We start from the raw sequence: 15659 nt of genomic DNA on the forward strand, positions 1-15659 counted from the left end.
AGCTATTTTTGAAACTAATAGTATAATAGCTAATCTTACAGTGATTCTAGGAGTCTTTATCTTGCATTCGTGAGTTTGAGTTTGAAGCAAATAACAATTTTAGAGTTTTGAGCATAAATCATTTTCATAGCATGTTAGCTTAATATCATTTGCATATCATAGTATTAGTTAACTATCAATCCATTCTTCATATGCCATCTTGGAAGCTACCAATGCTTGTCTGAGAGCAAAATCATCTGCAACCAAGAACAGTGGAGTTAGGACACAATGAGGTAAATCATGGAAGGCATAATCTTGTTTATTTTATTTATTTCATGTTACTTCATTGGTTGAAGCTAAGTTTCATGTAGCTTTCTTTTATACTTTATGATGAATTAATAAGTTTCAGGATACTTCTTTGGAGTTCAACTTTAGCCTCAACAATATGTAGAAGCCAAATTTCTCGATAATGTCTAATAGAAATTGTGTATTCACTTTATCATATTGTTAGTTCCTCAAGGCATGATACTATTGCATCCATGAAAGTCTATTTTTTAATTAGTTCAACAGATCATTGTTGAGAATTAAAATTTTGAGACAAAAATTCTATAGTCTATATTTTATTTTAAATAAGTTAGTAATATCATTTTTCTTTCTTTCTATTGATTAATATTGAAAATAAGATATAAAATTCAATTTTCCAAAAAAAAATACATTTTAATAATTTGATTCATTAAATGATTTGTCGGTAATATGAAATGTTAGATATCCAAACAGATTATAAATTTTTTAAAAAATAATATAATATATTATTATTAGGGGGTCTAGAAACCCCCTTCAATTATGCTATCGATACATCTTTATTGTCTGCATTGCAATGAATATTGTCTACATTTTTTAATTGGTAAGCCCCCACAATCACATGAACTCACCGCCAATAAAGCCTTGTACCTTTTACATCACATGTATTATTTAAAACCTTTGAAATATTAAAAACATAAAAAATCTTTTAAGACTTTAAATGGCCCCACTACCATTTTGAAAGTAAAAAAGAGGTTAAATTTTGAAATGTTCAAATAACATATGGTAATAATTAAATGATGGGAGGGATACAATGAAAAGTGGATGCTAGTGTTTTAATTAATTAATTTATTTTAAAAGTTATTAAAAATCTTGAGTGCCCTCTCTTTCCCCATCATTCTCTTTCATGTTTGTGCATGGAAAAATATAGATACATGTAAATATATTTCAATTATAATTTATAAAATTTGTGCTATCTAGATTATATGTTTATTATGTTGTAATATTAACATTTTGATATTATTTTAAATATTTGTTTTATTTATTTTTACTTATTTCTCTCTCCTTATCTCTATCTCTATCCTTATTTCTCCCCACCTCTATCTCTTTCTTCAAATCTCCCCTTTCCCTCTCTATCTATATCTCATTATCTATATATCTCTCTTATTTACTCCATCTCTCCCCTATCTCTCTTTCTCTATCCCCCTCTCTATGTATATATCTACCTCTTTCTACTTCTCTCTTTATATCACCTCCCATATCTTTACCTTTCTATCTTTCCATTACCCCCTCTTCCATTATCTCCCTATTTCAATCTCTATTTTTCCATATCCCTCTCACTCTATCCTTTAGGACATCTTTCCCTCTCTATATATTTCTCTCTTCATCTCTCCTCTTCTATCGGCACTATTGGTAGGAACTTGACACATTATGTCCCTTGTTTACTCATGTGCAACTTTGATATTATTCTTTTTGTATTTGCATTCATAATAATGTGTATCACTTAATGGGCTAAAATGATTCCTTTCGCTATTGACTTCCTTGAAGCGAAACCACTTTTTATTCTTAAATTATATTAGTGAGGACCTTCTTCAAAATGTTCACCATTAACTTGGTCACAATTTTGTAAACACTATTGCATAGCGATATTGGTCCAAAGTCATTCATTGTTTCAATCTTGATTCTTTTTGGGATTAAAGAAAGGAAGGTGTTAATGAGTTTATTCAATATTATGGATTTATTTTTGGATTCCTTGACAACATTCACTAAATATATTTTGAATATATCCCAAAAGTTAAAAAAAAACTACTTGGGAGACCATCAAGTCTAGGCACCTTATTTGGACCAATCTAGAAGGAAGATTTTTTTACTTCCTCCTTCAAAATTGAGCTCATGAGTTTCTCATTCTACTCTCTTACATATAATTTGTTACGGGGTCATTTAACCTATTTAATAAATCCTTAAAATAACCAACTGCTTCATCCTCAATTTCCTTCATGAATTGAACTATTTGCCTATCCCTAGTTTTGATCTCAAAGATATAGTTACAACTTCTTTTCACTTTCATAAGCTTTATATCAAATCTATCTTTTATCACGTTTTCATTTAGGTTTGCTAACTATGCTTCAATTCTGTGTTTTTATTCAAAGATGTTCTTGAAGTGAGATTTGTTTTATTCGTTCAACTCAAATTTTTGAAGAGCACACAATTATACTAAAAAGGGGGTGAATAAGTATAAAACAATCTTTCACTTTTTCAAACTTAACAATCATAAAATCATCTATTGCACAATATGAACAACATAAGATGCAAAATAAGTAGAACATATGATTTACATAAAAACCCTTATGGGAGAAAACCATGAAAAAATATTTCTTATGTATATATTCTTACAAGCTTTGTAGGCAACAACCCATGGGAGACACCAATCTCCTTATACTTGACACCAATCTAGTAAGAGACTTTGATATCTTTCACAATAAGGCTCCAACATTTTATCTCCTTACAATAGAATATGAATGAGGGAAAACTTCTTGATAAAAAATTCTTCATAAATCTATTCAAAATATTCTTCAAATCGCCACAAACAACTCTCACACAACTAGCAAAAAATCACCCTCAAGATGAGATTAATTTAATATCATAAATATGCTCATATAAGCAATATAAATATTCTCTTGTAAGTGCCGTATGATAGCTCAACGATGCAGGAGCATCAAAGGAAGACTTTCAAATCTTGCATTTGTATCTAGATTTTGATAAAAAAATTAGTTAGTTATAAGCATTTGAATTGATTTTAGAGGCCATTGTTAATGAAGTCAAAATGTCAAGGGTGTTGAATTAAAATCTCATCAATTATTTATTTTCTAGTTCAAGAGAAAAGAAAAATAAGGTAGAAAGGAGTTGAAAAGACAAAAAAATGTGGCAAATTGGGAGAGATAAGGGAAAATACAAACTTACAAGAAAACAAAAAATATAGAGACTTGAAGGGGCATGCAAAAGGGAGATGAAAGTTTTAAAAATTGTAGAATTTAAAGAAGAATGGAATAAGAGAATGCAAAAGACCAAGAGTTTGGATTATGAAGTAAGAAAAAAATGAACACAATATGCCAATAGAGTCCATAGGATATTTTGTTGGGCTACATAGAAAAGATAAGTTTAAACATTGGAAGAGATAAGGAAAATTGTAGGTTGCATAGAAGAAAAATAAAAGGGAACACATAGTAGAAGGGAGAGAATGAGGCACCATAGGGATATTAAACAAATAAATTAGCATTGAAAAGAGATTATGGATGCAAGATGGGAGTTAAAAGAGAATGGGGGAGAGACAAAATCTCTAGAGCGATTGTAGAGAGAGTAAAAAGAACAAAAATATATTTGCTTGAAAAAGAGAGGAGTAATGGGTATGAAATTTGGGTTTCTAAATGCCAATATGAAATTATTAAGATTGATTTAAAGATGAAAGAGTGGTGCATTGATCGTAAAGTCACATTTTGATTTAATTTTCCTTTTGTGTTGTTGTTGAAATCAAGGAACACTGAGAGGGGGGGGGGTGAATCAATGTTCTACTGGTAAATAAAATTTTAAACTTATTCTCAGACCACCGGAAGCAAATGCAAGAAAGTAAAATGCAGAAACACAAGATAATCAACCACAAAATCATAACACCGAGATTTTTACATGGAAACCCAGAAAGGGAAAAACCATGGTGGGATTGGAACCCACAATATTCATATACTGTGATCAGGAGTACATAAATATTACATAAGAGGAATGCACATGCATTCAGACACACTTCCTAGAGTTCAATTATAATATGGAAGTCTCACTGATTTATAGATTATTCACAATGATAACTACAATGATTGAACTCCAAAATAGCATCAAACAATGTCTGGATGAGTTTCGGTTAAGTGCAAAAAGTCTGATTGTAACACCTCTGCAACTTTTCTCTATCATGCTTCTTAGTCAGCTATCGGATCAAGAGTGTGCACGTGAAACTACACCAAATAGGTTTCTCGATCACCACTCACTCATATCATACCATACAAAGAACTTCTACATCGATCATATATATCCGCAATCACAAAATAAATAATTCATCAAGTTGTCCAACCATAATATGCAATGTAACATGTAACCGGGTGTCGGCTTAGACCGGATCTCTAAACCATATGTGGATCAATCAAATGATGTCTAAAATATTTCTACAGGTCGGCCCTATCATCCCATGTACGAATCTAACCATTGCAATCACCGTAAAGATTCTAGACCAAAAGTGCTCTACTTATCCTGAAATACCCGTGGCAGATTACCCTACCATTCTCTCTACCTGTTACCAAAATCTATGACTACCGGATAGGATTTCCATGAAGATTTTCCATGAATGAAAACCCTAAACTATTATACATGCATTGGTGTCCACCAGATGAGTGTCAATTGCCAACAATCTCCCCCTTTGGCATTGATGGCAACACTTGTGAAAAATGACTAAGTGTCAACCTGTATACCGGATCAAATTTTCTAAGGCTCCCCCTTAGACCAAAAAATCAAAAACTTGTATCATTCTTTGTACATTTTTCACTTGACTTTCCCCCTTTGAAAAAATGCCAAATATGGGGTGTTGCTCAATAACTTATATACAAGGGTATATACCAAATATTCTATACATACTTGAAGATATTTGTAAAAATAGTCTTAAAAAATACAAAGTGTGTATCCCACCCATCCTTCATGTTGTTCAAAACTGTCATGAAAGAACTGAAAACATAAGCATATATCTCCACATCTTTCGATTTAGTCAAAACTAGTTGAGCCATTGTCTTCATGCAATCAACTTTGTTGCTTAGCATGGTGTCCATCCAAGGAGCAATAAGGTTCTGGAGTTCACCAACCCGCCTCAGTATCATGTCCTATTCTGAGTTTAGGCTCAAAATTTGATCAATTAGAGCCATCACTTGACCTTCTATACTGCTGGCAAGGGCTACATTGGAATCAAATGACTGAGATATACCATCAAGCGTGCCTTAGCAAACACTGATCTGCTTGTCTATATCTGATGTGAATTTGGGCAGTATAAGGCATGACATGTATATCTTTCCTTCTTCACTCAATTCCTCAAAGATTGTCTATAGTCCTTTGTTCAATCCAACTCTATCATTTTCAATCATTTAACAGAAAGTCTGCATATGCACCTCCTTGAATCTATCTAATACTTTCTTGGTCGCTGCCTTTTCCAATGACTCAAAATTTGTACTGATATTGTTGATTAACTATAACAATTTTCTGGAGGGGTTAGAATTTGGATCTAATTGTAGTTCTAGTACTAGTTTTTGTAAAACACTTACAAATGTCTTGTTAGATAGTTCAAATAACTGGAAGACAACTGAGGGGGGGGGGGTGAATCAGTTGTCAAAGATTACCATAACCATTAGCAATTAAAACTTTAATACCAGAACCCAAAACATTAATATCGGAATGCTTAAACCAAATACCAGAATAGCAGTTAAACCAATTAAGCATAAACAATAATCACAAAATAAATACCATCCACATGACACCAAGATTTGTACGTGGAAAACCCGATAAAGGGAAAAACCATGGTGGGAAGCCTACCCACAGTCAGATAATACTTTTGCAATAAGTGTGTGAATTAAAATTGAGGGGCATGCACTTGTAGGAAGGCCAACAACCTAGAGCGCACTGCTCATCATAATAAGAGTCTCACTAACTACATAGAAATCCAGACTACAATCCAGAGAAGTGTTGAATTGCAAAAGATAGCATCTCCTATACCTGAGTACAGTTCCGGTTAAGCTCAATACCGAAGGAATAAATCCTCTTACATAAACCCAATTTGATCTCCAATGATTGACCAAATCCTCTACCAGAATGATATTACATCATTTGCACATTACATCCCTTGACCATGACCTCTAACATAACCATGATGATCTACAATGAGATCTTACATCTATATATACAAACCCTTGACCATAAACAATTAGGTCAACCACCAGATAATAAACTAATTACATAATTACACACCATGTCAGTCTTAGACCAAACAAATAATATCCAACACATAAGACATCCCAGAAACACATCAAGACGTCCAATCCACATGCTTCATTAAACTGGTCCATAACCTAGACCAACTAGGACCCAGTATAGGTCCACACGCTACAACAATGATCTCAATCCACCAAGTCTCAAACATGATCACCATCAACATCTTGAAACTCCATCATAAGATGCACCAACACCACTTATCCAATTCATTAAAGATCTTCATCAAAAGCCCTGCCAGTGAAACCCTTGCCGGAACCAAAAACCAAGCTTCTAAGAAAATAGGATAGCATCCGATTACTAGACCAAAACCAACATACTGAATATGATCATGAGTATCATGAACAAGACAATTCCATAACCAAATCATACTAGAGCCTACTAGATCATGCAGTTAAACCAATCAACCAGAAACCACTCAACCTATCGGGACCAGAAGGGTGCCGATAAATTATCCAAACAACTAGTGTTGACAACAATGACAAAATATCAATGCAACACATAATCAATTCCAACAAATGGACAACACATCTCAATCAACTTTTTGTCCTCAGTCTCTAATTTAACCAAGTCTTGACTAGCTTGAGCCTAGATTGTTGCAGCAACCATCAACCTTTCAACTGTAGACATTTTCCCAATGTCAATAGGTCTATCAAAATTGATGGAGATCTACAGGAGAATTATTTTCCCTTTGTCCTTCGGAGTGTCAATTTCCATGATTACCAGGACATTGTTAGTTTTCCACTTTCCCTTATTGACCTCTTCTTCCTTATCTAGTGCCTTTTCCTTCTCTGATTCTTGTTTTCCTACATCCTTTTCTTTAACCTGTGCACCAGTGTCACCACTTGGTGCAGTATCAACTTTTGGAGCCTCTTTTGCCTCTTTAGTTTTCCCTTCCACTATCTTCGGGTGGTCAACTAGAGGATTTTGATTGTCTTCTGCATCAAGCCCATTACATTGATCTGGACTTCCGAATTAGCCTCTGTCTGAATTTCATCCTTTTGAGAACTTGCCTATACTTCTAGATGGGAAGTATCTTCCTTTTGAGATTCATCATCACAATTGGGGTTGGTTGCAACCCAATTGTTCTTTAAGAACTTTTTCCATATCTCTTTAGTTTCTTTCCTGACTTCCTCAACCCTGCCAACCATCAACCTGTTTACTTTTTTTTTGCTTCAGAATTTTTTTGTTGTTGGCATACTCCATGACATTATCAACTTCTTCTTGGGATATGTAAGAACTGATATTGATTAATTCATGTTCTTTCATTTCCTTATCTAATTGGCTTGTAGTAAGCCTTCTAGCATAAAGAATGTTCTATAAATCCTTTGGAATACTACATTCTAACTCAATTAAAGATTTGCTGAAGCTATGCAAATGCAACACAACAACTTCCTCAATTTCCCTCTGATCATTCTCATCAAAATTTTCATAATGTGCACTAATATTCTTGACATTTCTATCATTAATTTCATCAGTCAATTCTTTTGAAGTCATTGGGGGATAATGGTATATTTACCTTCTATCTTACCGGATTCGAGACTTTCATCAAGCTCAGTGGTTAGATTTCTTCCTCTTTTGGGCTTACCAGTTAGAGAAGGTTTAGATTTTGTCTTCTTGCTCTACTAGGCATCATCAGACTGTGGTTTCCTAATCACTTAGACAAATTCTCCTTTCTTCTTTTCTTTCTCTGCTTCCTCATCTGACTCTGTCTCAGATGCAACATGAGATATAGCGACATAAGTTATTTTTGGTTTCTCCTTCTTCTTTAGTACTCCTTTTTCGAATGATCTTTGAGTTGTTGAATGAGGAGATGGCTTCATCGGAGCAGGGGAAGACTTAGTCTCCTTAAGATTTTCTTTGGAGGGAACCGATTTAGTCTTAGGATTCTTTGATTCCATCTCTGCTTCCATTTGAGCCTTCTTCTCCTTAGCTTTCTTGATAGATTCTCTAGTAAAACCCATCTTCTCAGCCACTGCCTCTACCATTTTTGTTACTTTCCTCTTCCTTTCGGGCTGAGTGAACTTCTTATGAAGTTCCATATCTTTTTCCTTGAAAGTGCCAAATTTTGGTTCTTGAGGGTCATCCAATTTTGTCAAAAGGTGTTGAGCATAGCTTTCAATGGTTTGAACATCAACCTCATAACCCATTTGCATTATCCAATATATTTTCCTTGGTTCTACTACCTTCATATGGCCCTGGTCCTTGTCCACCATAAAACAAATAGTATCCACATATTTGTCCACCACTTCCTTAGGGATCCTTTCCCTATTCTTCATTTTGCCTTGGAAGGTTTTGAAAAAACTCCACAAGGCAGCTGTTTGATTCTCTCTATTTCCCAATCTCTACAAAATTTGTTTGATCTGAGTGATTACTGATAAGTCATATGCCCATTGGACTCTGCCTATGCCAGGGATTTCATTCATGAAGTATAGTGCTAAGCATATAATCAATGAATCGAATTTAAAAATATTCTTCTTGTTTATTTTGATTTTCTTCGAATTTCTCAAGAGCTCTTCAAGAAGAACCGTGCACAAGTCATACTACATGTCCTCTTTCACCATCTAATAGGTTGCATATATTGCAATACTAGAGACCCAATTCAATTTGCTAGACTGATAAACTTTGTATCCAATAATTATTGATGCAAATTTTACATCATGCTCTAAGATATCATCAATTGTCATTGACCTGTTGTCAAATTGAGCACCGGTTAACTCTGTGATGGTTGGGCTTGCCACCTTTCTCAAATTAATTTTTCCACCGGTTTGATTCAGGCATGTGACTGCATGAATTGTTTGCTTGGTTATCTTGTAAGGTCTGTCCAACCATATGAATTCATCATGAACACGGCTCAAAATATATCTCACATATCCGTCGCCATCAAATATTGAAAAAATGAACAAACAACATGAAACCCTTCTTCTATAACTATGCATATTCCAGTTTGGGGTTTCCAACTTCATCCATTATGTGATCAGTGTACAGGGTCAAGATATCCTTACTTTCGATTTCCTCAATTGTGCAGTGAATCTATGCCCTAACATCATCAACATGAATAACTCCATATGGAATGGACGAAAAAGCACCATTGGGATCATCCTCAATAGATTTAAAAGGCTTTTTGAATTGAGGCCTTGCATGCTAAAAAATTTCTACTACCAAAGGATTATCAACAGATGAAGATGTCATTTCAACAAATTAAGGGTTCAGAACATGCTTTGGTAAATACCTTTTTCTTCTGTTGGATGCACAAGAACTCCTTGTTGGAACACCTCAAGCCTTTTGATCACCTTGAAAACTAGTTCACCTCGCTCTGTAGCTTCAACTCTTTGCTCGCAATGTTGGAAATGATTCACATTTTGTCCCTTAACTTTAAGTTGAAATAAATGAAACTCTAAAGTTCAACCGGGTGTCCTGTTCAGCATAATCCATTCTAGTGGATTCCAAGATCGGTATGATGAATTATAGATAATCATCTCCAAGAATTTGCAATCATACTTGATCGATCACATATCTCTTTAGGGGGTTCTGCAATATTTTGCATGAAAATGCCACCCCCTAAGGTCAAATGCCTTAGTTATCGGATGAAGATCCTACATCGGATTCAGGTACAAATTCACTAGCTGCCTTGGATTCATATTTTTTAACCCACATCTTCTCATGCTTATTCCTAATCTCTTCTACCTTTGGTTTGCCTTTCTCATCTGATTTGCCTTTGTTTATCGAATCATTGTTCTTGCTTCTGCAGAATTTTGCAATGTGACTAGTTTTGTTGTATGCACGACAAACAACATTTCTTGTTCTGAAAATTGTTCAACTTTGCTCTATACATGTTTGACTTGTGACCAAAATTATTTCGTATGAAACATTGTCTGGTAATGTTTGGGCCATTGTTCACATTATTCATTCCATTATTCAGCCTACTTCTGCATTAATTTGCCATATGATAAAATTTATTGCAAGTAAAACATCTACCATTGAATTTATATGCATTAGGTTGTGTGTGGGGGAAAAAAGCGAGACTAGGTTAATCATGCCCTAATCCTACCTTTTGACACACATTACGGAATACGAAAGAGCCTAGAGATATCGCACAATTGGCTACTTCTTTTTGTGGAAGAGAGAGCCACGGGATATCTATTAGGATTTCTATTCCCTTGTTGAAATTGTAAGATCAAATAATGCAAGTTCAAACCCTAATCCCAAAATGCAAGTATGAACTAATAACAAGATTGCAGAATTGAGATTAAACAATGAACAGCTGTAAATACAAGGATGAAATAAGAATGCAGATGTGTACCCGGAGTCAAAATTGGACTGAAAATGTTCAGGACAGGGGCGCGGGCGCCACTGTCCTGAAAACTGCACCGGAAACTGCTGTTCTGCACTCTGGAACACTGTCGGAAAGCTGTCTGTCCGGAGGACCAGGGTGCCCAGCACCTCTGTCCCAGGGACTAGGGCACCCAGCGCCCCTGTCCTGGCAGGACCAGGGCGCCCAACGTCCCTGTCCCAGTCTTCTGCTCTGCAATTTGATATAGAGTGCTGTCTCGACCTTCTCTCTCCGGATCTGTATCCCGCGGTGTCGTCCGAATCCCGAAACCTGCAATGATATCTGAAAAAGGGTGTATGGGCGGCTATATAGGGTTTTGCCTTAGTCAAACCCCCACTTTGGCGATTTCCACCTCCACGAATAGCCAAGTTGTTTTTGTAAAATGTATTGTGTGTGCAAGGTCCTAAAATGCAAGAAAGCAAACTAGAGCAACCTAGAAAGTAAACCCTAATTGCTTGTAAATGATAACGTAAATGCTCTAAATCAAGATGCAAAGTGATCTAAAGCATGAATAAATGATGTATTGAAGCTTACGTAAAGACATGAAAACAACATGAAATCATACCCAACCCTCAAGGGAGGAGTACAAGCCAATCTTCAGTCGGTAATCTCCTATTGTTCTTCAATGTCTTCCAAGCCCTAAGTGGATGAATGAATTTGATAGATGCTTGATAGAAGGATGTTGGATGTTGTTGAAGTCTTCAAAGATCTGCTCTTTCACTGCATATGAAGTTCCTGAAAACAAAAATCCCATCCCTTCAAATGAAGAAAGAGAGCTCTTATGTATTAAACCCTAGGTCGCAATTTCATCTTTTGGCCGACCTAGAGATTGAATATCCCGCCAATTTCTTGGGGTTAAGCTTTATTTTATGATTGGATCGTGCTCCTAAAATTTCGGGAAAAATGTCTGGGACCGTGTGCACTCCGGGCGCCACGGTCCCGACAACTTTTCACCAAATTTTCAGGGCCATCAGATATGATGATTTTAGAGAGAAGCCCGAAGTTACAGATGATTTCGAGATGTTTTGATCCCCGAAATCAAGCCCCCAAGCTCAGAATAGGGCCTAATTAGGGTTTTTGATTAAGTGATGTATTGGAGGAATAAAATGAAAGGGGCACGCTTTAATGAAAGGGCCTGACTTTGTGATGTGGAAAATGGTGAAATAGAACCTTTAGACCTAATTAATTCGATTAATTAAGTGCTAAAGGGGAAATGCCATGCAAAGTGCAACTGCGCCAAGGCGGGTGCTAAACTAGGTGTTAAATTGTACTGCTTTAGCAAGTGCATACAATTTATGACATTACATTTAGCCCCCACTTTAGCGGTCATATGAGTACTACGTGCATATGTGAGCTAAAGTACAAAAAGTAAACATTATTTGAAAAAGGATATATCCATAAGTTGTCGGACGAAGCCCCCAGCGGCATCTGCAGTACACAGTTAGGAACCACACCCTACAAAACACATGTTAGATCACAAAAATCACCTAATGCTTACTAAGGAAAGTGATGAAATTTGTGAGTAGCTGTATGCCCCCCCCTGTTTCGACTTGCTTATTAGGGAGGTGAAACAGGGTAGCATGTTTACTTACGACAAATTGTGTAAGAGAGTATTGATGAGGGATGTTCACTAAAAAGGCTTCATCAGAGCACTTTTTGGAACATCCCGAGAGTAGGGGAATGAAAATACGATTCCTATGCAACAAACGGTTCAAAAATCGCATCTCCCAAACTCAAGTTATGATGAAATGAGTGAAAGGGGAAAATTAGGGTTTTGAAAATAAAGGTACAGGAATGAACGTATATACCTTGAATGAGACACTTGCATTTGTCACTTTGTTGATTCTGAGTACTGTTCATTGCAGCGGAGCCCACATAGCTATCATCATGCCTTCACGATGACCGGAGCATCCCACGAGGGTTGAGATCCTACGCCAGGCCGTGATTGACGACAAGCCACTAGACGAGGTGAGTTGACTAAACTTTGACTTTTGATTTTCTGCATTTTGACTTTTCTGTGATCGTATGCGGGCCTTGAAGGCTGACCCGGGGCCCACCCAGGGTGCCATGGTCCCTGTGGGGCACCCTGGTCCCCCCAGGGCACCATGGTCCTTGACAAGGGCACCATGGTCCCTGATAGGGCGCCATGGTCCCTGACAGGGCGCCATGGTCCTTGATAGGACACTATGGTCCCCAATCAGGGCTTGGCGAGGGGTTTCAGGACTAGCACATGATGTTTGACAGTTTGCATTAGCGATTTTGATGATCGAGTACTGATTACGGTTATGTTTTTGTGTTGCAGGACCTTCCGTACATGAGAGAGCATACAGCGGGACATATTCTTCGCAGTTTGCAAGATCAGATTCCGCGGCTTACTCAGTCAGAGAGAGACACACTGTCGATAGTAGGATTATGGTATGTGATCCTCATGCCAGCCATTCGGTTCCATCCTGCGATGCTAATGGCATTGATGGAGCGATGGGATCCTGACACATGCACATTTCATCTTCCAGTAGGGGAGCTGACAGTCACACTCGAGGATGTGTACCGTATACTTTGTCTTCCTATCAGAGGAGCGACTGTTACATACGCGACTGATCGGTCAGCGGAGGATCATCAGAGAGAGCAGGTGTATTGCATAGGGAGAGTCATGCCGAGCGAGATGAGAGGTCGCATCATGGTCAGCTGGCTCTTACATCCTACAGGGGAGGTATCCCTTCTGAGACGCCTTATGATAGCCATCATAGCACTAGCCGTCTGCCCTAATGGGCGAGGGATGCACATGCATGGGGGTCTCACATGGTGTATCAGAGCGATGGAGAGACACAGGAGAGTGTATGCTTGGGGTCAGAGTATGCTTGCACATCTCTATCACGAACTTGAGGAGTACGTATTTGGACAGAGGTTCAGTTTGATGACATGCACACTTCTGCAGGTGTGGATTTTAGAGCACTTCACATGCACTAGGCCCATCGGCTTTCCGCTGAGTACAACGAGCGAGCGACCTAGGGTGTTCGCTTATCCACTTACCAGCGAGTGGAGATTTGGAGATTTGTTATATTGGAGAGTGATTTTTGACAGACTGACAGCCGAGGTGACAGTGTGGAGACCTTACCTACGGATGCACAGATGGGATGGTATGGAGAGACAGTTAGCATGCCTACAGAGGAACTGCCTACTGCAGGGATGATATTCACACATCATAGTCCCTTTCTACTTTGACCGAGTATGGAGGCAGTTTGGGCTAGAGCAGTGTGTTCCAGCCGATGTGCCCATCTATACTCGACACTCACGGGTCCTTCCCAGACCTAGAGTAGTAGCGAGACTGATGATAGATGACATCGAGACTACGGATATAGAGGGATCTGATCAGGATGTAGTCACTGATTATTCTGCAGAGCCTGGAGCACAGCGCAGGTATGTCTCATGGTTTATGAGATCATATCCAGGTCCTATCTTTCCACCAGATCACCCGACAGGCCATCTAGGCCCATGGAGACATGGAGACCGAGATGAGGACCAGGGATCCAGGTCAGAGGAGCCAGAGGAGGGAGAGGGTCATGAGGAGGCGGGAGATCCTGATCCACCTACAGGCGATCAGCCCAGCGCCGAGGAGGAGGACACAGATGGAGATGAGGATGAGGAGGAGATAACTGATGATGAGGAGGAGTCAGATGCAGATGAGGATAGAGATGATGAGGATAGAGATGATGAGGAGGAGTCAGATGCAGCTCCTCACCATTCAGGGGATGATACCATAGATCTGGATCCTCCTCATATTTCCCAATAGGGGGAACATGAGGCGATACGGAGACCTGTTCCTAGTACTGCCCAACCTACACCCATCATGCACAAATTAGTCGAGTGAGGGGAGCCTAGCAGATCCCAATCACAGATGCTACCGTATCATGATCCCTACTGGCGCGAGGGAGACCCAGGTATAGTAGGTTTAAATTGATTATTAATGTTTTGATGATATAGAATGGTACTAATACAAAAATCTATTCTACTGCCACAGCTAATGTGCAGGAGTGGCGTTCCTTGATTCAGCAGGTAGTGACAGACATTTCCATGATAGCACAGATCCCTAGTTCCTCACAGATTTCCTATAGGCCTCAGGGGAACACGGGTCGGCATGAGGACTTGTTTTCCCCATTCTGAGTTTAGGTAGACATATGGAGGGAGAGAGAGAGTCCTATCAGTGGACCTTCAGCAGGCGCGATGAGATCTAGCAGCAGCTCAGGCTGAGGCTACCACCTATCGCGCGATCCTTATGGATAGGGATCGCAGGAGTTCCTCTCGGAGTCACTCACGGTCTGTATCTTGCTACACACCCATGGGTCCACCTTCACGGCCAGATTAGGAGGGAGCGTCCAGTCGACACTCTCCAGCCACCAGTCCTAGGGATAGGAGATGATTTTATGATGTAGGAGAGGTCACATTTTGGATATACAGTGACCTATATTTGTATACGATCCACACATATATATATGTATATATACATGCTTCTCTTTTGTCTCAAATGTGTTATCTTTAATGCTTAAATGTATATTTTGTTTTGATTAAATCTAATACATTTGGTAAATGTACATGTATGTTCAGAATTTAATTTCCATGTGATTGATTTCTCAATGCTCCATGATTAAATTGATACATGTGTGACTTAATTAAATATTTAATCAAGTACTACATTGATGATAAGGAAGACATATGCATTAAGTCTAAGAATCATATAACTAATGTGATTTAATTCTGAACTTAAACACAACATGATACGATTCTACTTAACACATAAAGACACTGTATAATATGCTAGCATAATGGAATGTAAATCTTTCACAATTTACATAAATGAATTCAAGACAAACCATAAAGTAAGAAGACACGCTTGTCAGGAATGAAGCAATATAGATTAAACAACATAACATTTAATTCTATTTTGCTTTAATTAAGAGACACTAACATATTATCCAATGTT

General features: G+C 37.9%; 1 protein-coding gene across 1 annotated transcript; it reads right to left on the bottom strand.

Annotated features, from left to right (window-relative positions):
- Positions 1–8006: 8006 nt before the first annotated feature.
- On the bottom strand, positions 8007–8498 carry LOC131075547 (uncharacterized). The gene has a single exon (XM_058012391.1). It carries the CDS (start codon positions 8496–8498, stop codon positions 8007–8009), a length of 492 nt encoding a protein of 163 aa, XP_057868374.1.
- Positions 8499–15659: the final 7161 nt, after the last annotated feature.

The sequence above is a fragment of the Cryptomeria japonica genome, chromosome 5, assembly GCF_030272615.1.
Source record: "Cryptomeria japonica chromosome 5, Sugi_1.0, whole genome shotgun sequence".
Lineage (NCBI taxonomy): Eukaryota > Viridiplantae > Streptophyta > Pinopsida > Cupressales > Cupressaceae > Cryptomeria > Cryptomeria japonica.

Excerpts from the sequence above, each read along its gene's own strand:
- LOC131075547 (XM_058012391.1), bottom strand. The coding sequence starts at position 8,498 with ATGGGTTATGAGGTTGATGTTCAAACCATTGAAAGCTATGCTCAACAC.